The sequence below is a fragment of the Octopus sinensis genome, linkage group LG14, assembly GCF_006345805.1.
Source record: "Octopus sinensis linkage group LG14, ASM634580v1, whole genome shotgun sequence".
In the NCBI taxonomy this organism is placed as follows: domain Eukaryota; kingdom Metazoa; phylum Mollusca; class Cephalopoda; order Octopoda; family Octopodidae; genus Octopus; species Octopus sinensis.
In genome coordinates, this window is record NC_043010.1 from 20357461 (window position 1) to 20385100 (window position 27640).

Below are 27640 nucleotides of genomic sequence, written 5' to 3' on the forward strand. Positions count from 1 at the left end.
TGAATACCCTTTTTCAACCTTTTTACCCTTGTGTAACCCTTAAAATATATCACATGTCTCAAGGAACCCTGCACAAAAAACTTATATACCATATCTTTCTCATATGTTTTTCATCGTAGTTCATGTGGTAAATAACAGATATATATAAGATTATATATATATATATATATATATTAATAACTGGTTTAAGAAAAAATGAATACTTCTTTGATAACCTAATAGGTTAGATAAGATGATGTCTATATTACAATAACCAATAATATGTTGTGCATGTATAGTAATATTATGATCATGAAATCAGCAGTCAGCTTATCTCACTCTTTGATAAGGATCTCATTCAGCAGTTACAAAAGATCATCACTCAAAACAGTTTGTCTTATAGAAACAAATTTATCACAGACATCACCATTTTTAAAAGGAAACCACAGCCAACATCTGAATGACTTCACTGCATAAAGATATACTCCACAAATGCTTTACATTTCATAAACAACGGTGAATATGTTACATTTTAAAGTCTTTACTATATTTTTTGACATGCAGGAGTGGATGTGTGGTAAGTAGCTTGCTTACCAACCACATGGTTCTGGGTTCAATCCCACTGTGTGGCACCTTGGCAAGTGTCTTCTACTATAGCCTTTGGCTGACCAAAGCCTTGTGAGTGGATTTGGTAGATGGAAACTGAAAGAAGCCCATCATATAAATATATGTATTTATATATGTGTGTGTGAGTATGTTTGTGTGTCTGTGTTTGTCCCCCCAGCGTCGCTTGACAACCAATGCTGGTGTGTTTACGTCCCCATAACTTACTGGTTTGGTTAAAGAGACTGATAGAATAAGTACTAAGCTTACAAAGAATAAGTCCTGGGTCGATTTGCTTGACTAAAGGCGGTGCTCCAGCATGGCCACAGTCAAATGACTGAAACAGGTAAAAGAGTATACAGAGTAAACATTTTGTGCAAACATTCAGGCCTTGGTCACCATCGTTTCCAATTCCTGTTGTATTTCACTTGGAAAGTTGTCTTTAATTCTACAACCATAGATACCAAATTTAAATATGGACAACAGGAAGTTCAATACAGGGAGTTTAGAAGAGAGTAGTAGAAATGGGACCAGGGGTGAAATTTTCTGTGAGTTGCAATCAAGAGGGTTAACACAACATGATCTTTGCAACTTTCTAAGCCATGTGGTGTTTCTGTGGTTAAAGTTTATTGATGTTAGGAAAGGAATTCTTAGTAGCACTAGTGCTTGAGTGTGTCAATGTATGTGTGTATTTGTACGTGTGTAAATGCATTCACATAGACACACATGCACACGCATACAGCGAGGTATGTACATGAAAAGACAAATATGTGAAAGACAAGAAAAATAAAATGACAAAGTCTTAAGATAAATATGAAAGATAGAACTCATGGAATGAAAGACAGATAAGATTTAAGAGAACAATGGCAAACACAGACTGAATAAAGAAACATCGGGTATGGAGGACAGCAACATTACAGACATAAGTAACCAATGGAAATTGAGGTTACTGTTGTTGATTTTGTTGTAGAAAGATGAGAGATGTAGACTTGGTGGGAAGGTTGTATTTTCTCAAATATTATATTTCCTTAAGCTGTCATTTTATATTACATAGCTGTAAGTTTTATGTCTTTGCTCTTCAGGCAAAACAGAGAAAGAGTGACAAGGAATTTGTTATTTTGAATATGTAGTAAAACTAGAAAGTAACATGGTTTTTGAATGAGTGAAAAGAAAGCAGAAAGGAATTAGGAAAGAGGGAGCAATGTAAAAATAGTTATGAGGTTGGCCACCACATGTAGTCCTTGAAGCCTTCTCCACAAGACACACAGCCTAATATCTATTTAAAGTGCTGTCTCCATTATAGGTTCAGGAACAAGGGGGTGAAGGCGGTGCAAGCATACCCAGAGAAATTTTTTGAAGGGAGCAATAAAAATGCTTTGAGTGTCCCTCTGAGAAAAAAAAAAAGCCATTGCCAAAACAAACAAGCACAGGAACATTTTTACGAACTGGTTTGAAACATTGCTTTTCCAATATTGGATTGATCTGATTTGGTTGACCCACCACCACAGGCACAGCAGCAGATATTTCGCTACTGCCCCAGCCACTTGCCTCCTTAAGCTTTCAGTCATACTGTAACATCTCTTATCCTTCATTTAGACTCTGGGTGTGTCTCGGCAAGTGATTGTAACAAACATACAGATTAAAAGTAAATAATAATAATAATTACGGAGATGTACTTGCATAGCAAGTGTCCTGATCTGAGATCGTGTGCTGGAACAAAAACAATTGCAGTGTGGAGGGTGTTTATAAGCCATTTAAGAAACACACAAAATCCGTTAGATTCACTTCAACATTTAAATTTAATTTGTCAAAATATTTTTGTCACTTTGAGACCACGACCTTTTCACTGACAAAATTCTGTGCTGCATAATAATAATAATAATAATAATAATAATAATAATAATAATAATAATAATAATAATAACAATACTAATAATAATGATAACCTTCTCTTTATGGATGATTTAAAACTGTTTGGAAAAATAGAGCCTGAAATGGAGAGGCAGGTTGAGACTGCAAATGTGCAGCAAGGACATAGGGATGGAATTTGGTATCTTGAAGTGTGCTGTGCTTACTTTGGAGCAGGAGAAAAGAGTAAATTGCAGGAGCATAGAATAGCCAAACAGAGAGAGAATGGCAGACCCAGATGATGATGGGTAAAAGTACCTTGGGATCCTGGAGCTGGACGATATTTTGCACAGAGAAATGAAAGACAAGGTCATCACTGCATATTTGAAGCACCTCAAACTTCTTTTGAAATCAAAGCTCAACTCAAGGAACCTTGTGACTGCCATCAACATACGGGCTGTTGCTGTAGTCCACTACAGTGCACTGATCCTGAGATGGACACAAGCAGAGATTGACCAACTTGATTGCACTACTCGAGAGTCAATGACAATGCATGGTGCCCTCCACCCTAAGGCAGATGTACATAGGCTCTACATGAAGAGATGTAAGGGTGGATGTGGGCTGATTAGTGTATGGGAGTGCATCAACAGTGAAAGAAGAAACATGACAGAATATTTGGTAAACAGCAAAGAAGACCAGCTACAGTATGCTGCTAGTGCAGAAGGATTTACCAAAAATGGACTTGAGAGTGCTCATGAATTCCGATCAAGGACAGCCAACGAGAGAGAGAAGAAACCCTACTCCATATGGAATTACATGGTCAGTTACACCGTGAAACCAGCAATTTAAAAGGCCAGGAAGCATTGTGGAGGTGGCTCAACAAGAGTGACCTAAAAAAGAAAACTGAAAGCCTAATCATCGCGGCCCAGGACCAGGCATCGAATACCAACTCAGTGAAAAGGGATATGTACCACACAAGTGCAACAGACCTCTGCAGAATGTGTGGGAAGAGGGTCAAAAGTGTGACTCACATTGTTAGTGCTTGTGAAAGTCTTGCGCAGAAAGAGTACAAGCGTAGACATGATAAAGTAGCCCAAAACCTCCACTGGCTACAATGCTATAAGTATAGATATGAGGTTATGGGTGCTTAGTACCAATATACACCGGAAATGGTAATAGACAAAAAGGGAAAGGCAAAAATCCTCTGGGACTTTGATTTCCAGACAGACAAGGTATTAGAACACTGAAGGCTGGATATAGTAACCTTTAGGAGGGACAAACAAGAGTGCCTAATAATCGACGCAGCAGTGCCAGGAGATCAACACATCATCATGAAAGAAAGAGAAAAAGTTGATAAATATGGAGACCTGAGAATTGAGATCACCAATGTGTGACAGTTATAAGAGTTGACCATAAAGGTTGTGCCAATTGTGATTGGAGCCTTAGGTAGACCCAAGCTGAAAAAAACATCTGAAAACTTTAGAAGTACACTACAGTCTTGGTGTATTGCAAAAATTGGCATTACTTGGAACTGCAGGCATATTGCGTAAAGAACTGTCTGTCTGAGGTCCTTGTTGTGACTTGACAAACAGTACAAACCCCCAGGAGACACAATATCTTCAATCAACAACCTCACAATATTTGATAGTCTGTGACGTCTACAATAATAATAATAATAATAATAATAATAATAATAATAATAATAATAATAAAAATAATAATAATAATAACAACAACAACAATAACAACAATAATAACACCTGTGCTCGTTTTGATTTTAAGATTGAAAATATTGACCTGGTTTGTAAAATAATTAGGACTTGGGTTTGCACCCTCTAAATAAATTTTGTTCCTGCACTTATGGCCTTCATTGAATACCATCTGGAGTGGAATACCTTCGTATCATTTTAGCTATGATAAAACATGGCTGGAACATCCTTGACCATAAGTCTGTGTGATCAGAGCTTACTTGGGGATTAGCAACAACAACAGTTACAACATTTGATGGCTCAGTCTACCAAGCTGTAAATGAGTATCATGAATAGGGGCACCTCAGTCTGAAGCAATCTGTGCATGGTATATAACTCATGAGTATTTAATCATTTGGGGAGATCGGGGCTTGAAACGTCCCTTCAGTGTTTAGGGAGGGGTGACGACATGCACCAGGTAAGTAAATGATGGTAAACAGATGTTGTTAGTGAAAGGGTATATGTGTTTATGTAATTATTGAAAGCAGATGTAATTAAATATCGTTATTGGTGAAGTACAGAAGTGACCTCCCCCCCAATACTTAATTTCTTTTCATTAACATTTCTTGTTTACTTCGTTAAGTGAGCCAAAAATAGCAGAGAAATCATCGTTAAATCAAACTGCAACATCTTGGTTGTTTCTTTCACATAGGAAAACAAAAAAAAAATGATGGTGGATGGTTATGGTTGGAATATCTTTGATCAAAGATCTGTTGAACTGGAGCTGTCCAAGGGATAAGCAACATCAACAACAACATCAACAAAAACTACTACAACCATCACCACCACACCATCACCCCACCCCAACAACAATAACAACAGCAGCAGCAACAACAACAGTTGCAGCAGTAAGAGCAGTTGCAGTAAAAACAACAGCGACAGCAGCAACAACAGTGGAGGTGCATTGGCCCAATGGTTAGGGCAGCGGAATCGCGGTCAGAGGATCGTAGTTTCAATTCCCAGACTGGGCTTTGTGTGTGTTTATTGAGCGAAAATACCTAAAGCTCCACGAGACTCCCTAACTTTCTCTCACTCTTTCTTCCTGTTTCTTGTCCCTGACTTCCTACGCAACCATTGAGCCTGGATGCGCATTCATCCATCCGTCGATGCTCTTGGTGTCGTGAGTTGACCTGCTTTCTCTTCTGTGGGTCTTACGAATAGCAAAGACCACGTTTCGGACTTCTCCCACTGGGACAAAGATCGCTTCACTCAACAAACAAACAAACAAACAGCAACAGCAGTTGCAGTAAAAACAACTGCTGCAGCAGCACAAACAGCAACTTGTTATGTTGTAACAGTTAGTTTCTCTTGTTTTTCAGTAAATTATTTCCAAGTTCTCACTGTTTAATTAGCAAAATTAATTATATCTTGTATTTAATGATTTACTCAAATGTACTTTTAAAATGTATTGCTCTAAAGTGTCACCAGAGAGAGAGAGAGAGGGAGGGAGAGAGAGAGGGAGGGAGAGAGAAAGAGGGAAAGAGAGATAAAGAGGAGAGAAACAATAGTGGAAAGAAGAGGGATCAGGTAGACAGTGAAAGGGATTTGAAGGGAGATAAAGTGAGGCACAACAACAGAGACAGACAATGTGGGGCCTTGCACAGGGAAGTAAGAAAATGGGCTTCTCGTTTTAAGGTCAGAGTACATCTGCAGATATATATGGGGATATTCAGGGTAAATGGACGGACGGACACACACACACTCTCGCACACACATGCACGTACTCATACATGCACACACACACACTCATGCATACACATACATAGACACTCACACATACACACACAGACACTCACACACACTTACACACACACACGCACACGTATGTATATGTTTATTTTATTTACCTTTTGACTTGTTTCAGTCATTAGACTGTGGCCATGCTGGGGTGCAGAATGAACGGGGGGTGCCAGTACTTAATTCTTTCAAGCCTGGTACTTATGCTATCAGCCCCTTTAACCGAAACATTACAGTACTGGAACATAAATATACAAACACTGGTTGTCAAGCGATGGTGGTGGAGGTGAGGGGGGGAGGACAAACAGAAACACAGACACACATGCATGCACACACACACACCACCACCACTACCACCACCACCACCACCACCACAACTACCACCACCATTGTTCAATGTCTTGAAAAAATTACAAAAATTGATTCCAGGTGAGAATGCGATCGATAAAGCTGTTTTTGTCCTGCTTTCCGTCCGTCAAGCTGCACATAACTGCACCTTCCATGGCAAAGTCAATCTCCTGCAGGATTTGAACTCAGAAACATAAAAACCATTAGTAAATAGTCATCTTTTACCTGTTTCAGTCATTGGACTGTGGCATCTTGAAGAATTTCTTTAGTCAAATGGATCAAACCCTGTACTTATTCTTATTTTAGCCTGGTACAATTCTATCGGTCTCTTTTGCTAATTGTTAAGTTAAGGGGGCATAAACACACCAAGGTCAATCATCAAGCAGTGCTGGGGGACAAATGCACACACACATGATGGGCTTCTTTCAGTTTCCACCTACCAAATCCACTCACAAAGTTTTGGTTAGCTGAGGTCATAGTAGAAAACACTTGCCCAAGATACATCAGAGTGGGAGTGAACCCAAAACCATGTAGTTGGGAAGTGAGCTTCTTATACTACACAGCTACATCTGTACTTTTGCCCCTTTACAAGTTCATCATTCAGGTTTCCACTGATATATGACGAGAGAGAGGTATCATCATCATCATCATCATCATCATCATCATCACCATTAACTTTTCCATGCTTGCATAGGTTAGATGGAATTCATTAAAACAGATTCTCTATGGCTGTCGCCCTGTTCCTTCACAAGTTAATATTTCTCCGTAGCCAGACTCACATTTCATGGAATATCGGAAGGGAATCCTACAGCTTGTATAACAGAAACATTTTGCTACAACAAATCACCAAATGTAAAAAACAAGCAAACCTGAACAACACCTATCCCCTACATGTATACATACATACTCTCTCCCCCCCACCTCTCTCTTCCTTCTATCATTTTATCCTGATCACTAGCTAACACACCTTCTCTTTCTTCACTTGGTTATTGTCTCTCACCCTCTTTTTTTTTCTCTCTTCCTGTTTTTGATTTGACCTTACAAACACATCTCCAACACCTTTAAGTCACTTCAAGAAAACCCTCAATCAAATAACACACTTTACAAGACTCAATGCTTGGAATGACCAATTATAAACACACACACACACACATACCTTGTGTATGGAACTCATACACAAGGTACAGGAAAATTATATATACACCATTCTGCTTAAATAATGGAACTGCAGATACAATATCCTTATGTATCTTGCATCTGGTTTCATCCCTCCACTTCACTCTGTATTTCATATCTTCTCTACAATAATTATTACTTAAACATTTTCTCACACCGTCTCTGATGAAGGGATATATAAAATATCTCAGAAACAGCAGTAAGACCTTCTCTTTATAAATGGTCTGAAAACTATCCAGTCTTGGATATTTTTATCTCATTCTGTTAATAATAATAATAACAATAATAATAATAATGATAACCTTCTCTTTATGGATGATTTAAAACTGTTTGGAAAAATAGAGCCTGAAATGGAGAGGCAGGTTGAGACTGCAAATGTGCAGCAAGGACATAGGGATGGAATTTGGTATCTTGAAGTGTGCTGTGCTTACTTTGGAGCAGGAGAAAAGAGTAAATTGCAGGAGCATAGAATAGCCAAACAGAGAGAGAATGGCAGACCCAGATGATGATGGGTAAAAGTACCTTGGGATCCTGGAGCTGGACGATATTTTGCACAGAGAAATGAAAGACAAGGTCATCACTGCATATTTGAAGCACCTCAAACTTCTTTTGAAATCAAAGCTCAACTCAAGGAACCTTGTGACTGCCATCAACATACGGGCTGTTGCTGTAGTCCGCTACAGTGCACTGATCCTGAGATGGACACAAGCAGAGATTGACCAACTTGATTGCACTACTCAAGAGTCAATGACAATGCATGGTGCCCTCCACCCTAAGGCAGATGTACATAGGCTCTACATGAAGAGATGTAAGGGTGGATGTGGGCTGATTAGTGTATGGGAGTGCATCAACAGTGAAAGAAGAAACATGGCAGAATATTTGGTAAACAGCAAAGAAGACCAGCTACAGTATGCTGCTAGTGCAGAAGGATTTACCAAAAATGGACTTGAGAGTGCTCATGAATTCCGATCAAGGACAGCCAACGAGAGAGAGAAGAAACCCTACTCTATATGGAATTACATGGTCAGTTACACCGTGAAACCAGCAATTTAAAAGGCCAGGAAGCATTGTGGAGGTGGCTCAACAAGATTGACCTAAAAAAGAAAACTGAAAGCCTAATCATCGCGGCCCAGGACCAGGCATTGAATACCAACTCAGTGAAAAGGGATATGTACCACACAAGTGCAACAGACCTCTGCAGAATGTGTGGGAAGAGGGTCAAAAGTGTGACTCACATTGTTAGTGCTTGTGAAAGTCTTGCGCAGAAAGAGTACAAGTGTAGACATGATAAAGTAGCCCAAAACCTCCGCTGGCTACAATGCTATAAGTATAGATATGAGGTTATGGGTGCTTAGTACCAATATACACCAGAAATGGTAATAGACAAAAAGGGGAAGGCAAAAATCCTCTGGGACTTTGATTTCCAGACAGACAAGGTATTAGAACACTGAAGGCTGGATATAGTAACCTTTAGGAGGGACAAACAAGAGTGCCTAATAATCGACGTAGCAGTGCCAGGAGATCAACACATCATCATGAAAGAAAGAGAAAAAGTTGATAAATATGGAGACCTGAGAATTGAGATCACCAATATGTGACAGTTATGAGACACCTAAGCTGAAAAAAACATCTGAAAACTTTAGAAGTACACTACAGTCTTGGTGTATTGCAAAAATTGGCATTACTTGGAACTGCAGGCATATTGCGTAAAGAACTGTCTGTCTGAGGTCCTTGTTGTGACTTGACAAACAGTACAAACCCCCAGGAGACACAATATCTTCAATCAACAACCTCACGATATTTGATAGTCTGTGACGTCTACAATAATAATAATAATAATAATAATAATAATAATAATAATAATAATAATAATAATAATAATAATAAAAATAATAATAATAATAACAACAACAACAATAACAACAATAATAACACCTGTGCTCGTTTTGATTTTAAGATTGAAAATATTGACCTGGTTTGTAAAATAATTAGGACTTGGGTTTGCACCCTCTAAATAAATTTTGTTCCTGCACTTATGGCCTTCATTGAATACCATCTGGAGTGGAATACCTTCGTATCATTTTAGCTATGATAAAACATGGCTGGAACATCCTTGACCATAAGTCTGTGTGATCAGAGCTTACTTGGGGATTAGCAACAACAACAGTTACAACATTTGATGGCTCAGTCTACCAAGCTGTAAATGAGTATCATGAATAGGGGCACCTCAGTCTGAAGCAATCTGTGCATGGTATATAACTCATGAGTATTTAATCATTTGGGGAGATCGGGGCTTGAAACGTCCCTTCAGTGTTTAGGGAGGGGTGACGACATGCACCAGGTAAGTAAATGATGGTAAACAGATGTTGTTAGTGAAAGGGTATATGTGTTTATGTAATTATTGAAAGCAGATGTAATTAAATATCGTTATTGGTGAAGTACAGAAGTGACCTCCCCCCCAATACTTAATTTCTTTTCATTAACATTTCTTGTTTACTTCGTTAAGTGAGCCAAAAATAGCAGAGAAATCATCGTTAAATCAAACTGCAACATCTTGGTTGTTTCTTTCACATAGGAAAACAAAAAAAAAATGATGGTGGATGGTTATGGTTGGAATATCTTTGATCAAAGATCTGTTGAACTGGAGCTGTCCAAGGGATAAGCAACATCAACAACAACATCAACAAAAACTACTACAACCATCACCACCACACCATCACCCCACCCCAACAACAATAACAACAGCAGCAGCAACAACAACAGTTGCAGCAGTAAGAGCAGTTGCAGTAAAAACAACAGCGACAGCAGCAACAACAGTGGAGGTGCATTGGCCCAATGGTTAGGGCAGCGGAATCGCGGTCAGAGGATCGTAGTTTCAATTCCCAGACTGGGCTTTGTGTGTGTTTATTGAGCGAAAATACCTAAAGCTCCACGAGACTCCCTAACTTTCTCTCACTCTTTCTTCCTGTTTCTTGTCCCTGACTTCCTACGCAACCATTGAGCCTGGATGCGCATTCATCCATCCGTCGATGCTCTTGGTGTCGTGAGTTGACCTGCTTTCTCTTCTGTGGGTCTTACGAATAGCAAAGACCACGTTTCGGACTTCTCCCACTGGGACAAAGATCGCTTCACTCAACAAACAAACAAACAAACAGCAACAGCAGTTGCAGTAAAAACAACTGCTGCAGCAGCAACAACAGCAACTTGTTATGTTGTAACAGTTAGTTTCTCTTGTTTTTCAGTAAATTATTTCCAAGTTCTCACTGTTTAATTAGCAACATTAATTATATCTTGTATTTAATGATTTACTCAAATGTACTTTTAAAATGTATTGCTCTAAAGTGTCACCAGAGAGAGAGAGAGAGGGAGGGAGAAAGAGAGGGAGAGAGAGAGGGAGGGAGAGAGAGCGGGAGGGAGATAAAGAGGGAGAGAGAGATAAAGAGGAGAGAAACAATAGTGGAAAGAAGAGGGATCAGGTAGACAGTGAAAGGGATTTGAAGGGAGATAAAGTGAGGCACAACAACAGAGACAGACAATGTGGGGCCTTGCACAGGGAAGTAAGAAAATGGGCTTCTCGTTTTAAGGTCAGAGTACATCTGCAGATATATATGGGGATATTCAGGGTAAATGGCCGGACGGACACACACACTCTCGCACACACATGCACGTACTCATACATGCACACACACACACTCATGCATACACATACTTAGACACTCACACATACACACACAGACACTCACACACACTTACACACACACACGCACACGTATGTATATGTTTATTTTATTTACCTTTTGACTTGTTTCAGTCATTAGACTGAGGCCATGCTGGGGCGCCGAATGAATGGGGGATGCCAGTACTTAATTCTTTCAAGCCTGGTACTTATGCTATCAGCCCCTTTAACCGAAACATTACAGTACTGGAACATAAGTATACAAACACTGGTTGTCAAGCGATGGTGGTGGAGGTGAGGGGGGGAGGACAAACAGAAACACAGACACACATGCATGCACACACACACACCACCACCACTACCACCACCACCACCACCACCACAACTACCACCACCATTGTTCAATGTCTTGAAAAAATTACAAAAATTGATTCCAGGTGAGAATGCGATCGATAAAGCTGTTTTTGTCCTGCTTTCCGTCCGTCAAGCTGTACATAACTGCACCTTCCATGGCAAAGTCAATCTCCTGCAGGATTTGAACTCAGAAACATAAAAACCATTAGTAAATAGTCATCTTTTACCTGTTTCAGTCATTGGACTGTGGCATCTTGAAGAATTTCTTTAGTCAAATGGATCAAACCCTGTACTTATTCTTATTTTAGCCTGGTACAATTCTATCAGTCTCTTTTGCTAATTGTTAAGTTAAGGGGGCATAAACACACCAAGGTCAATCATCAAGCAGTGCTGGGGGACAAATGCAGACACACACACACACACACACACACACACACACACACACACACACCACACACACTCTCACACACACACACACTCACACACACACACACACACATGATGGGCTTCTTCCAGTTTCCACCTACCAAATCCACTCACAAAGTTTTGGTTAGCTGAGGTCATAGTAGAAAACACTTGCCCAAGATACATCAGAGTGGGAGTGAACCCATAACCATGTAGTTGGGAAGTGATCTTCTTATACTACACAGCTACATCTGTACTTTTGCCCCTTTACAAGTTCATCATTCAGGTTTCCACTGATATATGACGAGAGAGAGGTATCATCATCATCATCATCATCATCATCATCATCATCATCATCATCATCATCATCATCATCATCATCATCAACTTTTCCATAAACCATTTAAGAAACACAGAGAAACCGTTAGATTCACTTCAACATTTAAATCTAAATTGCCAAAATATTTTTGCTGCTTTGAGACCATGACCTGTTCACTGACAAAATTCTTCTCCTTTTTCTTCTTCCCTGCCAAGAATTCACAACAACCTCGAACCCACAAGAGTAAAGAAGAGAAATAGAGACAGGCAGAAACAAGAAAAATGCTCCTTGTATTTGAATACTCTCTTTTACTTGTTTCAGTAATTTGACTGCGGCCATGCTGGAGTGCCGCCTTTAGTCGAGTAAATTGACCCCAGGACTTATTCTTTGTAAACCTAGTACTTATTCTATCAGTCTCTTTTACCGAACTGCTAAGTTACAGGGACGTAAACACACCAGCATGTATCAAGCAATGTTGGGGGGACAAACACAGACACACAAATATATACATACATATATAAATATACATATATACGACAGGCTTCTTTCAGTTTCCATCTACCAAATCCACTCACAAGGCTTTGGTCGGCGTGAGCCAATAGTAGAAGATACTTGCCCAAGGTGCCATGCAGTGAGACTGAACCCGGAACCATGTGGTTGGTAAGCAAGCTACCTACCACACAGCCACTTCTGCGCCTATACAAATATATGTGCCTACTATGCAAAAATTCTTTTTAAAAAGTCTTTTCTTTTAATTTTTCCAAAATCTAATTGTTTTCCATACTTACAGTTGAAAAAGTCTCAATTACTGAAACCGGTTTTGAAATGTTTTTTATAAAATTATTTTAGCATTTTCTACCTTGACTTTTTTTCCATATATATATATATATATATATATATATATATATATCAATATCTATCTATCTATATGTATGTATGTATATATATTGAATTGAATCAAGGTATTTTCATATCAAGGACACCAAGCAAGGTTTGTGATCCGCACATTTGTATATACTGCCATATGCAAACACACCTGTATGTACTGATGTATAAACGGATGCATTCATAAACTTACGTATACATGTACATGCATACATAAATATTCACATACATATATACATGTACATTAAATTATGTAGCCATGCATTCGTGTGTATATATATATGTGGATGTGTGCATTTTTCCCTTGTTTACAATTAATATATATAGGCAAAGTGTGGCTGTGTGGTAAGAAGCTTAGTTCCCAACCACATGGTTCCAGGTCCAGTCCCACTGCATGGCATCTTGGGCAAGTGTCTTCTAGTATAGCCTTGTGAGTGGATTTAGTACATGGAAACTGAAAGAAGCCCATCGTATATATATATATATATATATATATATATGTATGTATGTATATGTATGTATGTTTGTGTGTCTGTGTCGGAAACCAATAAAAGAATATATATATATATTCTTTTATTTGTTTCAGCCATTTGACTGTGACCATGCTGGAGCACCACCTTTAGTCAAACAAATTGGCCCCTGGACTTATTCTTTCAAAGCCTAGTACTTATTCTATCAGTCTCTTCTGCTGAACCACTAAGTTGCCAAGATGTAAACACACCAATATCGGTTGTCAAGCAATGGTGGGAGGACAAACACAGACACAAATACATAAATACAAACACATATATATACATATATACATATGTGCGTGTGTGTGTGTGTGTGTGTGTGTATATATATATATATATATATATACGATGGGCTTCTTTCAGTTTCCATCTACTAAATCCACTCACAAGGCTTTGGTTGACCCGAGGCTATAGTAAAACACACTTGCCGAATGTGCCACGCAGTGGGACTGAACCTGGAACCATGTGGTTGGTAAGCAAGCTACTTTATTTTATAAAAATTGGCTATGGACTTACCACACAGCCACTCCTATGATATAAATGTCATCATCAATCATAATATATATGATGGGCTTCTTTCTGTTTCCGTTTTACATATCCACTCACAAGGTTTTGATCTGCCTGGGATTGTAATAAAAAAAAAATTGCCCAAGGTGCCTGGCAGTGGGGTTGAACCTGAAGCTTCGTGGGTGGTAAGCAAACTTCTAAACTACACAACCATGCCAGTATACAATACAATTGATTGTACACCTTTAATGATTATGTCTTAATTTAATTAAATAAAACAGTCTTAAAGAAATGCATGAAAGGTGAAGGTGTGGCTGTGTGGTAAGTAGCTTGCTTCCCATCCACGTGATTCTGGGGTCAGTCCCACTGTGTGGCACCTTAGGCAAGTGTCTTCTTTAATAGCCTTGGGCTGACCAAAGCCTTGCGAGTGGATTTGGTAGACGGAAACTGAAAGAAGCCCTTGTAATATAAATATGTGTGTATGTGTGTGTGTGTGTGTCACCCCCACTTGACAACCAATGTTGGTGTGTTTATGTCCCTGTAATTTAGCACTTCAGCTGAAGTGTCTGATAGAATATGTACCAGGTTTAAAAAAATCCAATGTACTGGGATTGAGTCATTTAACTAAGATGGTGCTCCAGCATGGCCACATTTTAATGACTGACGCAAATAAAATGCAATAAAAAAAAAAGGATTAATGAAAAGAAATTTAGCAAAATTAGTCGGGGGTCTTTGTGAGAGCTTTTCAAACTAAAAATAATATCCTGCCTGGAATTCCCAAATTTTGTCATATTTTGGTAATTTGAAACAAGATGGGAAATTCCCCCGGTTAAAGAATTGTTGAAATAAAAGCTAAAGACACATATAACTGCCTTTGTTGTTTTTCTGAATAGACAGATCTATAGTCCAAAGTGTTCCAACCATAACCACCCCACCTTTTTACTATTATCTAAGGATTGTCTTATACGTGTGGAAAATCCAATTCGGGTAAAATTTGAAGAAGTTCTGGCTGCTATTTCTTATAAGTTGCATGACCACATACAGGGTCCCTCAGCTCATCATGCACATTTGTTGTTGGTGTTGTTTAGGGCCTGATCAGCAGAACTATGTTCAAAGTAGTTCCAACTATGATCAACCCAGAGAGTGAGGAGGCGTGTAGTGTAGTGGTTAGGATGTTAGGCTCACAGTTCTAAGATAGTGGTTTCAATTCCTGGACTGGGGAGTGCTTTGTGTTCTTGAGCAAAATACTTTATTTCATGTTACTTTAGTTTACTCAGCTAGCAATATTGAGCAATACTGCAATGGACAAGCCAAGGAAGAATATATGTACCATGGAAAACAGCTGTCTGTTTGTCTATTTTATTTGGGAATGTAAACATACTGACATTGGTCTGTCTAAGGTTGGGTGAGGTGTGAATGTAGGGTATTTCTAGGGAAGCACTTGACCTGAATACTGGGCTATCAACACTGTTGGGTTCCATGCCAAAGCAAGAATTCTTCAGGTGCAGAAAATCCATGTTTCATGATGGTTATACTGTAAAATGGGTTTGGCAAAAAGTAAATAAAGAAGAAAACAAAAAAAAAATTCTTTAACACAACTTTAATTATAACTTATAATTAAAGATGTGTTAAAAAATGTTCTTTCTCTTCTTTTTCCTTCCATTGGATTATCTATCTGTCTGTGTGTCTGTCTGTCTGTCTATCTATACTCATATACGTAAGTAACCATTTACACATATAAACACACACATGCACAGATATATATATATATAATATATATATATATATATATATATATTATATATATATATATATATATATATATATAATATATATATATATATATATATATACTATACCTACATAAATAAATACATACATATATATGTGTGTGCGTGAGCACGCACACACACACACACACACATATAGGTTAATCCATAAAGGTGACAAAAACACAAAATATAGATATTTTTCAAAAGAATTAAAAAAAATGCAAAACACTTTGAATTCACATCAATTTCTTTTCAAACTTTCATTTACATATTAACTAACTATAAACTTATGTTATATAATAGTTAACAAGTAGGTATTATGTCCTTTCAGTGATTTATAGCAGTGCAAGAAACTGATACTAGTTAAAGGATGAGATGGCAAAAATAATAATAATAATAATAAAAAAGTATCAAAAAATATAGAAAAAATACCAGTGTAGTGTAAGAGAACATATGGCATGTCATCACATTATCATAATTAATGTGCATATATTAAAGTATACGGTATACAAATTAATATGTATAGATATATATTATGTATGGCTGTTTATATTAGCAATGTTCAACAGTATATTGCTGTTAATGTAGCAAGGTCTAGTGAAATGTATCTGTTCATGTAGCAGTGCCTAAAATATACAGTTGTTCATGTAGCAATAGGTTTTTTTTTGTGTAGCAATATCTAAAATATGTAAGGATTTTTTGCTTTTGTTTTTCTTTACATGTAGCGCAAGCTAAGAGTACATGGGATTTCATGTAGCAGCACCTAAAGATATATGGTCGTTTATGTAGCAATATCTCATTGTCTAACAGCTTGTGCATGTGTGGATGTTCATGTAGTGATATTTAACAAAGTTTGTTTCTTCATGTAGCAATATCTAGAGCTAGGTCTAAACATGAATTACTACTCATGTAGAAATACAATTGCTTAAATTTTGTTTTACATAAATGTTCATGTTGGTAAAGTGTGACAATACACACACACATATATATACATACATATATATATATATGTATATATGTGTGTGTGTATGTATATGTATATGTATATGTATTATATATATATATATATATATATATGTATACATACATATATACATATATACATGTGTGTGTGTGTGTGAGTGTATACATACATATATACATTCACACACACACATATATATATAATATATATATATCAATATATATATATATATATATATATATCAATATATATATATATATATATATATATATATATATATATATATAAATATATCAATATATATATATATATATAATATATATATTATATAAATATATATACATATATATATATACACACACACACATGTGTGTGTTTGAGTGCATGTGACAATTCATACAGTGAAAGTTTTACTATTCATGTTGCAAGCCTTGGTCCACATGTGACAATACATGAAGGAATGTAAAATTCTATACAATATATATATACACACACACACACACACACACATATATATATATATATATATATGTATTTATGTATGTATATGTATATATATATGTGTCTGTGTGTGTATATATATATATATATATAATAGAAAATTTAATTGTATACAATTATATCCTCTATTATATATATATATATATATATATATATATATATATATATATATATATATATATTATATATATAATAATAATAATATTAGGGAGTATAGCTCCAAACTTACAGGGAAAAAATAGATTTAGTATTAAATCAAATTTCACAGTATAAATATACAAAATATGAATTTGCCTAATAGCTGTTTTATCTCTAATTCATATTATATATATAAATATATATGTATATATATATATATATATATATATATATATATATATATATATATATATATATAATATAATATATAATAGAGGATATAATTGTATACAATTGTAAGCTATAAAATATACGATTGCTCCTCTGCAATATAATTTTTCTTTCTACTGGAAATTTCTTTTATTTTCATGCTTTCTTTTATGAATAACTGTTGAAATTTTTAATAATGATGATGGGTTTAAAATTCATATAAAAATTTTCATTTCTCCTTGTTGCAGAAGTTTATCAAACATTTCTTCCTCTAAATTATCATTATCATCATTATTGTTATCATTATAATTATCATTATTATTACTATTGTTATTATTACTACTATTAACCAAAGATTGAAGGAAAATAAGATAGGTGAAGAAATTCATGTATTGGGGGGGAAAAAGCAATTAATTAAATAAAGTGTATTTAAGTATGTTAGTTGCATTTAGCACAAAATAGTGTATGTATGTGGATGTATGTGGTTGGATGTATGTATGTATGTATATGTATATATATGGATGTTTGCAGATTCTAGTAGCATGAAACAAAGATTGAATAAAAGATAGCTTAGCGTCTCCTTTCTAGAAAATATTTGGTTGGTAATGCAAGTTAGTTTTCGGTCTTGTTTAGAGAAGGGAGTGCAGCTTGTCGTATAATATCCAATTGTTCAGCTTCCAGACATTTCAAACGGTTGCTTGTAGATTCCCTTGAAGGATAACGATGACACTGGAATTTACTAGGCCAGTTAACTCCGGTGATTTCATACAACTTAGCTTTACATGCTGAGAACACTTCCTCACATAATTCTTTGCATGGCACGCGGAATCCATCGGTACCTTCATTGCCAGTGCAGAATGGTAAGTAAACGCCACAGACAAAGAAAGCAAGATTTGGTGAGCATTGTGATTTAACAAGTGCTTCGAAATTATTCATTTCTATGAAAATCCTTCCTGGTGAATTCTGTAGAAACATGTTAGGTAGGACTCCAAACATATATTTCTTAACTGCAGTATGGTTTGAAGTAAGGTTTGCACACATTGGAAGGACATTGTGGATACATCTTGTTCCAGTGTCTACAACAGAAGTAACATGACTATCATCTGATGAAGTCATACAATTTTTGGTTGGGAAATTGGTGCATTTCAGCTCACTAGGCCAATCTATTCTGTGTCTACTAAAAGTTCTGGAACATTCCTTTTTAGCATCTCTGCACAGAGACCTACAAGGCAGCATTGGCTTACCTGTTGTAGGGTGGCATTTTGGCAGATAATAACCACATGCCAGCTCCCGGAAATGTGGAGAGCATTCAGTATCCATGTATGCCCAGAGTGGTTCAACCAGAGCAGACAATTGGCCTTGGGTCATTAAAACTCCTTCTTTTTTCATCGTTAATTGAGTATGTGTATAAGGAATTAAATTCCGGCACATTGGCAGCATTATCTCAGCACAGGTTGTTGTGTTGTAAGATTCCACTTGAGTGGGTCGTTTTCTTTTCCTTGACTTTTTCCTCTTTTTCTTAGCATTTCCTGGCTGGATAACAGCCATAATTAAGAGGGTTGCAAAAAGAAGGTAGATTAAATAATTCTTAGTCAGCATCGTAAGGGCTTAAAGTATCCAAAGTGATGAAGGAGTTTTTCAGAATATAGAAATAAATTTCTATGGTAGTCTGCAAAAAAGTGACAACTATAACCAGGGAAAGTTGTTCAAGCAAAATCCGTGTTTGTGGCCTTCAGCTTCAGTTGAAAAATCTGCTTCTGTCTGGGAGTGAAGCAGATAGAAGTAACTAGTGGACCGACTGAATTATTATAGCGTCAGAGAGACTGACTTTAAGTCTTATCTTTGTCTTCCTCAGTGGGGTGAGGACGAGTGTGATAGAATAAATTTGGTTGTCATGCTTGTCATAGAAATATAGCAAGCACTTTTCTCAAGGAATTTAAAAGAAAAAAAAAATGAATGAATGAAAAAAATATGAATAATGACACCAACAACAACAATAATAATAATAATAATGATAATAAAAAAAAATCACCTAAGCAGCATAAATAGGAAGAATAAACAAAGTGAGAAGAGAAAAGAACTAGAAAAAAACAAACATATGACAAAGCAAAAATAAGAATAAAAAAAAGCTAAAATATAAACTAAAAACCGGAAAAAAAAAAGGAAGCAAAATGCAGATTAAAGATGTTCCTCTCCTTCTCCTCAGAACACATGTGAAAATTGGAACCCACTTTCACATTTTATCAGCTTTTTGTGTAAATAAATACTTTATTGTAAACTGTTTGAGTTGACCTGAAAGAAATCTTGTTAGAAATTTTGCTGACATTTCTGAGATGTGACCAGTCTTGAAGAACAGAGAGGAGAAGGGGAGTGGAGGGGGGGGTAATGGTGCAGGTGCTGACGGAAGAAGGCGGCAAAACAGAAATGTCTGGAAGAGTAATGATGGTAGTGGTAGAGTGGTGATGGTGGTGGTGGTGGATCATGACTCCTGTTCATTAAATAGGTTTATAACTGTTTGTTCTCTGCTTTGGTTAATAAAATATTGCTGCACATGAGTTGAAATGAAATAAAATGTTTTATGCTTTTATGAAAACTAATTAACAAAATTTGCATATTTTCTGTATGATTATTGAAAAAAAAAACCCATTCGTTAAAGACGTGAGATTTTTATTTGCTATAGAATCTCGGTCAAAATAATATGACTGCAATTAAAAATTAATTTAATATTTTAGTATTAATTTACATTCCTGTTTAAATTATTAGGGAAAATATATTATTATTAATAATATTTCTCAAAAAAAATTTTTGGTATGGCTGTGTGGTAAGAAGTTTCCTTGCCAACCATATGGTTCCATATTCACTCTCATTTCATGGTACCTAGAGCAAGTGTTTCGACTATAGTTTTTGGCAGACCAAAGTCCTGTGCTTGGATTTGGTAGATGGAAACTGAAGGAAGCCCATCACGTATATATATATATGTGTGTGTGTGTGTGTGTGTGTGTGTGTGTGTGTGAAGTGCCTTGTGTGAAGAAGTGTCACTCCCAAACATTTGAAGGTATCAGGGGGAGAGGTAGACCCAGGAAGACATGGGATGAGGTAGTCAAGCATGACCTTCGAACTTTGGGCCTCACAGAGGCAATGACAAAAGACCGAGATTTCTGGAGATATGCCGTGACTGCAAAGACCTGGGCTGCTTCCTGCACCAGCTTCGCATAGCCCCAGCCCATCCAGAGTACCTTGGATTGCAGAAGGACCTGCTGTGCTTACCCTGGATAGTAGAGTGACCTGCTGTGCTTGAGGAGACCTATTGAGTCAAGAACATCAACATCAAAATAAATATCAAATGGAAATTGTAGTTGTGATACCTGTGCCGGTGGCACGTAAAAAGCACCATTCAAACATGGCCGATGCCAGCGCCGCCTTGACTGGCTTCTGTGCCGGTGGCATGTAAAAAGCACCAACTACACTCATGGAGTGGCTGGCGTTAGGAAGGGCATCCAGCTGTAGAAACACTGCCAGATCAGACTGGAGCCTGGTGTGGCCTCCTGGCTTCCCAGACCCCGGTTGAACCGTCCAACCCATGCTAGCAAGGAAAACAGACGTTAAACGATGATGATGATGATGTGTGTGCATATGTACATGTGTCTTTGTGTCTGGATACCTACCCCTCATGCTGTTCAGCAAAAGAGACTGATAGAGGAAGTACCAGACTTTAAAAACAAAAAGTAAGGAAGTCAATTCAGTTGATGAAAGATTCTTCAAGGTGGTTCCCCAGTATGGCTGCAGTCTGTGATATTGGTAGTAAGTTACCACAGAAAATTTCTTTTGTAGGGTGTTGTCTCCAGGAGATATCCAGAGCAGCACAAAGCATTCTTGTATAAGTTACGTCACTTTTCTTTCCAAGACATTTTGTAAGAACCAATGCTGTACATCCATAAAACGGAGCTGAATGTGCAACCAATAGAAAGAAATTCCACCTCAAATTTGATGAAAACTTAGATTTCCAGACCATCGATAATTTATTTAAAGTTTCCGCTGAGATTGACTTTGCCTTTCATTCTTTCAGGATTGATGAACTGAGTACTAATCGACTGGCCCCTGCCCCCCAAATTTCGGGCCTTGTGCCTAGAGTAGAAAAGAATTTATTTAAAGCTTTCCAGCCTTTGCTGAATCAGGCCATGAACATCACTTGTGGACAGATCTTCCTTTGTGATTTTACTTTCAAGGTATGTGAATTCATCAATGTTTTCCAGGGATTTTCCAAACATGGAGTTTATGTTGCTGCTGTTGCTGTTGCTGTTGAGCGAAGTAGTCTTCGTCCCAGAGTGGGAGAAGTCCGTAACGTGGTCCTTTGCTATTCGTAAGACCCACAGAAGAGAAAGCAGGTCAACCCTCGACACTGAGAGCATCGACGGATGGATGAATGCACATCCAGGCTGAGCGGTTGCGTAGGAAGTCGGGGACAAGAAACAGGAGGAAAGAGTGAGAGAAAGTTGGAGCGAAAGAGTACAACAGGGGTCGCACCACCCCCTGCCGGAGCCTCGTGGAGCTTTAGGTGTTTTCACTCAATAAACACACACAACGCCCGGTCTGGGAATCGAAACTGCGATCCTCCGACCGCGAGTCCACTGCCCTAACCATTGGGGCAATGTGCCTCCACTTATGTTGCTGCTCTGGTTGTACATCATTTATTTTGTCTTGCTTGAGTTGCCATAGAGACCAACACCTTTAACAACACTTCCAAGGCTGTACAAGAGACATCTTGCCACCCTATCTGTTCATTATATGTCCAGATTATATATATATATATATATATATATGTAGAGAGAGAGAGAGAGATATAGACATATATGTATATATATATATATATATATATATATATATATATATATATATATATATATATATCCTAATATAATGAGTGTAGTGTTTTTATATTTGTATAAATATTTGTCCAGAATCACGCTGGACGTGGAGGAGGAGAGAAGATAGTAATTCAGTGAAGGAGAAGTAGTGAGAGTAATAGCCCAAGAGAAAGTAATAGCAATGAGAGAAAGGAAGGGGTGATAGATGAATAAGGGAGAAAGGGGTGAAAAAACATCAGCGTTTCAACTGAGTATATGTGTGTATGTGTACAAGGGAAGTATGTGAATGTTTGTATGTGTGATTATTATGTACCTTATTTTGTACCTTATTTATGTATAAAATACTACAGTTAGCCATCATTATTGACAGCATGGGGCCAGCTAGTATAAATATATATATATATATATATATAATAGAAAATTTCTATTTGTAAATTTCTCAATGAGAGACATTCAATAAATATTATAGAGTAAAGATTGTCTGCCAACATAATGTGGCAAGCGAATGTTATTTAGCCTCAGAAAACATCATCTCCAGCTGGCTATATGACACACTATCTGTGTCCTATATGTATAGATATATATGTGGAAGCGCAATGGTCCAGTGGTTATGGCAGTGGACTTATGGTCATAGGATCGCGGTTTCAATTCCCAGACTGGGCATTGTAAGTGTTTATTGAGCGAAAACACCTAAAGCTCCATGAGGCTCCAGCAGGGTATGGTAGCAAACCCTGCTGTACTCTTTCACCCCAACTTTCTCTCACTCTTTTTTTCTGTTTCTGTTATACCTATATTTCAAAGGCCAGCCTTGTTACACTCTATGTCACACTGAATCTCCCCGAGAATTACGTTAAGGGTACACGTGTCTGTGGAGTGCTCAGCCACTTGCACATTAATTTCGCGAGCAGGGTGTTCCATTGATCGGATCAACTGGAGCCCTCATTGTCGTAACTGACTGAGCGCCACACACATATATATATGTATATATATATGTATGTATATATTGTATATATATATTGTGTTATATATATAATATATATATATATTATATAATAATATATATATATATATATATATATATATATATCCATACGTGGCAGTTGCCAGTGCCGCCTGACTGGCGTCTGTGTCGGTGACATGTAAAAGCACCAACCGATCGTGGCCATTTGCCAGCCTCATCTGGCTCCTGTGCCGGTGGCACGTAAAAAGCACCCACTACACTTACTGAGTGGTTGGCGTTAGGAAGGGCATCCAGCTGTAGAAACACTGCCAGATCAGACTGGAGTCTGGTGCAGCCTCCTCCAGAACTCCATGGAAAACGGATGTTAAACGATGATGATGATATATATATATATATTTGTGTGATTGTGTCTTTGTCCCTTCACTTGACAACTGATCTTTGTTTGTTTACGTCCCCCGTAACTTAGTGATTCGGCAAAAGAGGCCCATAGAATAAGTACTGGACTTACAGAGAATAAGTCCAGGGGTCGATTTCTTTGACTAAAAGGTGGTGCTCTAGCATGGCCCCAGTCAAAATAACTGAAACAAGTAAAAGAATAAATGAATATGTATATATATATATATATATATGTGTGTGTGTAAAACAAATATATGTGTATATAAGAAATTAAATAAAGGGAAACCATAAGGTGATGCAGAAGCACTCAGCTATGAGTGCACTACATCTCATGGCAGAAACAACTGTAAGCTTATGATGTTCCTTGAATAATTTCTTGTTTCCTTATCATTTATATAACCTCCTATTGCACTCTGTACTAGGGGCATGTGCATATGAAGTTCTATTATTTGGCTATTAGAATCATTAGGCCTAACTAGAGTATTTAATTAACATATTTAAAGCACCATCTGAGCATGATTGTTGCCAGGGCTGCTGACTGGCTCCCATGCCAGTGGCATGTAAAAAGCACCATTAGAGCATGATCATTGCTAGTGTCGCCTTACTGGCACATGTGCCAGTGGCATGCGAAAAACAACATTCGAGCATGGTTGTTGCCAGTGCCACCAGACTGGCTCCCGTGCTGGTGACATGTAAAAAGTACCCACTACACTCGTGGAGTGGTTGGCGTTAGGAAGGGCATCCAGCTGTAGAAACTTTGCCAGATCAGATTGGAGCCTGGTGCAGCCTTCTGGCTTGCCAGTCCTCAGTCAAACCGTCCAACCCATGCCAGCATGGAAAGCGGATGTTAAGTGACGATGATGATGATGATGATGATTCTGTTGTTATATGTTTTCATATATGTTAGTTCATATCTATGTGTTCTATATGTATAAACCCATATGTGTATATGTAGTCATATATATTTCTGCATATATATTTGTGTATTTGAATGTGCATATGTCTCTATGTGTGGCTGCAAAATGCCCTCACACAGACAAACTCATTGTTTTTTTAAAACATTAAATAAAAGTCTTATTTAAAAACATTACTTCAGTAGCAACACAGTTTCATGACTTTGCTCATGTCGAGTTTAAGATGTTTATAGTATTATCGCATGAAGCAGATATGAAATCAAAACACGAGCTTGAAGCAGCTGTTATTGCATGCGTTGTTCACAAAGGTCTTTAAACAGAAGAATATAAGGACAAGCATTTTCTTCAAAGTTTGATTTCATATTTCAGAAGATATTCACTCAGTGGATATTTCCGAAGACAAACTGTCATTGTTTACCAAGTGATGATTAGAAGTGAGTGGCTCTGAGTACTAGAAATTGGAGCCTTTTAGTTATAGAGAGTTTTACACACACACACACACACACACACATACAGAAGCACACACACATACAGAATCCTACACACATGCACACACACAGGCATACATACAGGCACATAAACCCATGCACATAAGCACAAACACAGAGGCACCCACACACACAGAGGCACACACACACATGCACTTACATACACATAAACACGCACACAAATACACACACACATAAGCACACACAGATACACAGACACATGCATGCATTCACACACTCGCACACAAACATACAAACACACACAGAGGCACACACACATACACACATGCACAAACACATATGCATATTCAGTAGTGAAAAGATTTGATAAAAAAATTCATTCCATGTGGGTGAATTAAAGGGAAAAATATAAACGAAGCAAAATGGACAAAATTTTATGTTGGAATATATATATATTATTGTATATATATATATTATATATATTATATATATAATATATATATATATATATATATATATATATATATATATATATAATATATATATACATATATAAGATGATGGACACAGAGTACTACAAAAATTTAATACTCTCCATGCTGGAAAATAATATTTACTATGAGAAGATAGTACAATACAACCCACAGAAGACACTTAAAAACTTATCCTCCTTACTTCAAACACATGGAAAGGGTCTCACTTAACATGAAATTGACTATTTATCCAATTTTAAATACAGACCTAGTCTATTCTGTGGATTACCTAAAATACACAAAAATCTACATATTTGTAAATCTTGCAAAGATTCTCCAAGCCTGAGCATTAATGTTCCTCCCCCTACTAACCTTAAACTGAGAGCCATCATTGCTGGCCCTGCTTGTGAAACCCACTGTTTGAGCAACTTCCTTGGCATCTTACTGTTTCTAAAATATGTGTAAAGCTTCATCAGGGATGTGCATTCAAAGCAATGATTAGTAAATTTACGAAACTGGTATGCTTTTGAATCTCTTTAACAATTCACAATAATGACTTTTATTACTTTTATTCCCACCTCAGTTCATCTAATTGTATATATCTTTCGTTACTTTGCATAAAAAGCCTTTACTTTTTTTGATTTCCAATGAGCATTTTCACTTATTTTCCTTCTTACTTTCCCATATATATATATATATATATATATATATATATATATATACATACATACATACATATATATATATTTATTTATTTATTCTTTTACTTGTTTCAGTTATTTGACTGCGGCCATGCTGGAGCACTGCCTTAATCGAGCAAATTGACCCCAGGAATGATTCTTTGTAAGCTAAGTTACAGGGAACGTAAACACACCAACATTGGTTGTCAAGCGATGGTGGGGGGGGGGGGCAAACAGAGAGAGACACACACACACAGCTCGGGTGCCAGTCAGGTGGCACTGGTATCAGCTATGTTTGGATGGTGTTTTTTATGTGCCTCTGGCATGGGTAGCCAGTCAGGCAGCACTGGCATTGATCCATACTTGAATGGTGCTTATTACATGCCACCAGCACAGGTGCCAGTTGGGTGGCACTGGCATCGATCCACACTTGAATGGTGCTTATTACGTGCCACCAGCACAGGTGCCAGTCAGGTGGCCCTGGCATCGACCACAACTACAATTTCCATTTTGATTTCAATCTTGATTTGATTTTCAATTTGATTTTTGATTTTACTCGATTCTTCTCAAGCGCAGTGTATCGCCCAACAATTAAAGATTATTTTTAAATGGGTTGGTTATGTGATACTGGTATAGGCCACGACTATGATCTCACTTTACTTGCAGGGTCATTGGTCACGATCTGATTTCACTTGACTCAACAGATCGTCTCAAGCACAGCATATCGCTTGATGATTCTAGGTTCCTTTTAAATGGGCTGGTTATGTGACACCGGTATAAGCTACAGCTGTCATCTCACTTTACTTGCCGGGTCTTCTCAGTCACAACATATCTCCAAGGATCTTGGTCACTTGTCATTACCTCTGTGAGGCCCAACGTTTGAAGGTCATGCTTCACCACTTCATCACATGTGTGTATCTATGTATATATATATATATATATGTATATATATGTGCTGTTGTGTCTGGTGAGAATCATTCTCTTTTGGTGCCTTATAATTTAACACACTCACCAAAAGAGAATGATTCTCCCCAGACACAACAGAATATGCTTCAACACATGAACTCATATAAAGAATCTTGCAAACCAATTCCCAAAACGAAATATATGTGTGTGTATACATATATATATATGTAATATATGTAATATATTATATGATATATGTAATAAAATAAGTAATATATAAATATATGCATACATACATATATGTACATACCTAC

General features: G+C 37.2%; 2 protein-coding genes across 4 annotated transcripts in view; both read right to left on the bottom strand.

The window, feature by feature from the left end:
- Nucleotides 1-27640, bottom strand: part of LOC115218870 — a 410980-nt gene that overhangs the window by 167714 nt on the left and 215626 nt on the right. The gene's annotated exons all lie outside the window — the stretch shown is intronic.
- On the bottom strand, nt 17768-19588 carry LOC115218872 (protein mom-5). The gene has a single exon (XM_029788848.2). The coding sequence runs from the start codon at nt 19279-19281 to the stop codon at nt 18295-18297; it is 987 nt and encodes a 328-aa protein (XP_029644708.1). The 5' UTR covers nt 19282-19588; the 3' UTR covers nt 17768-18294.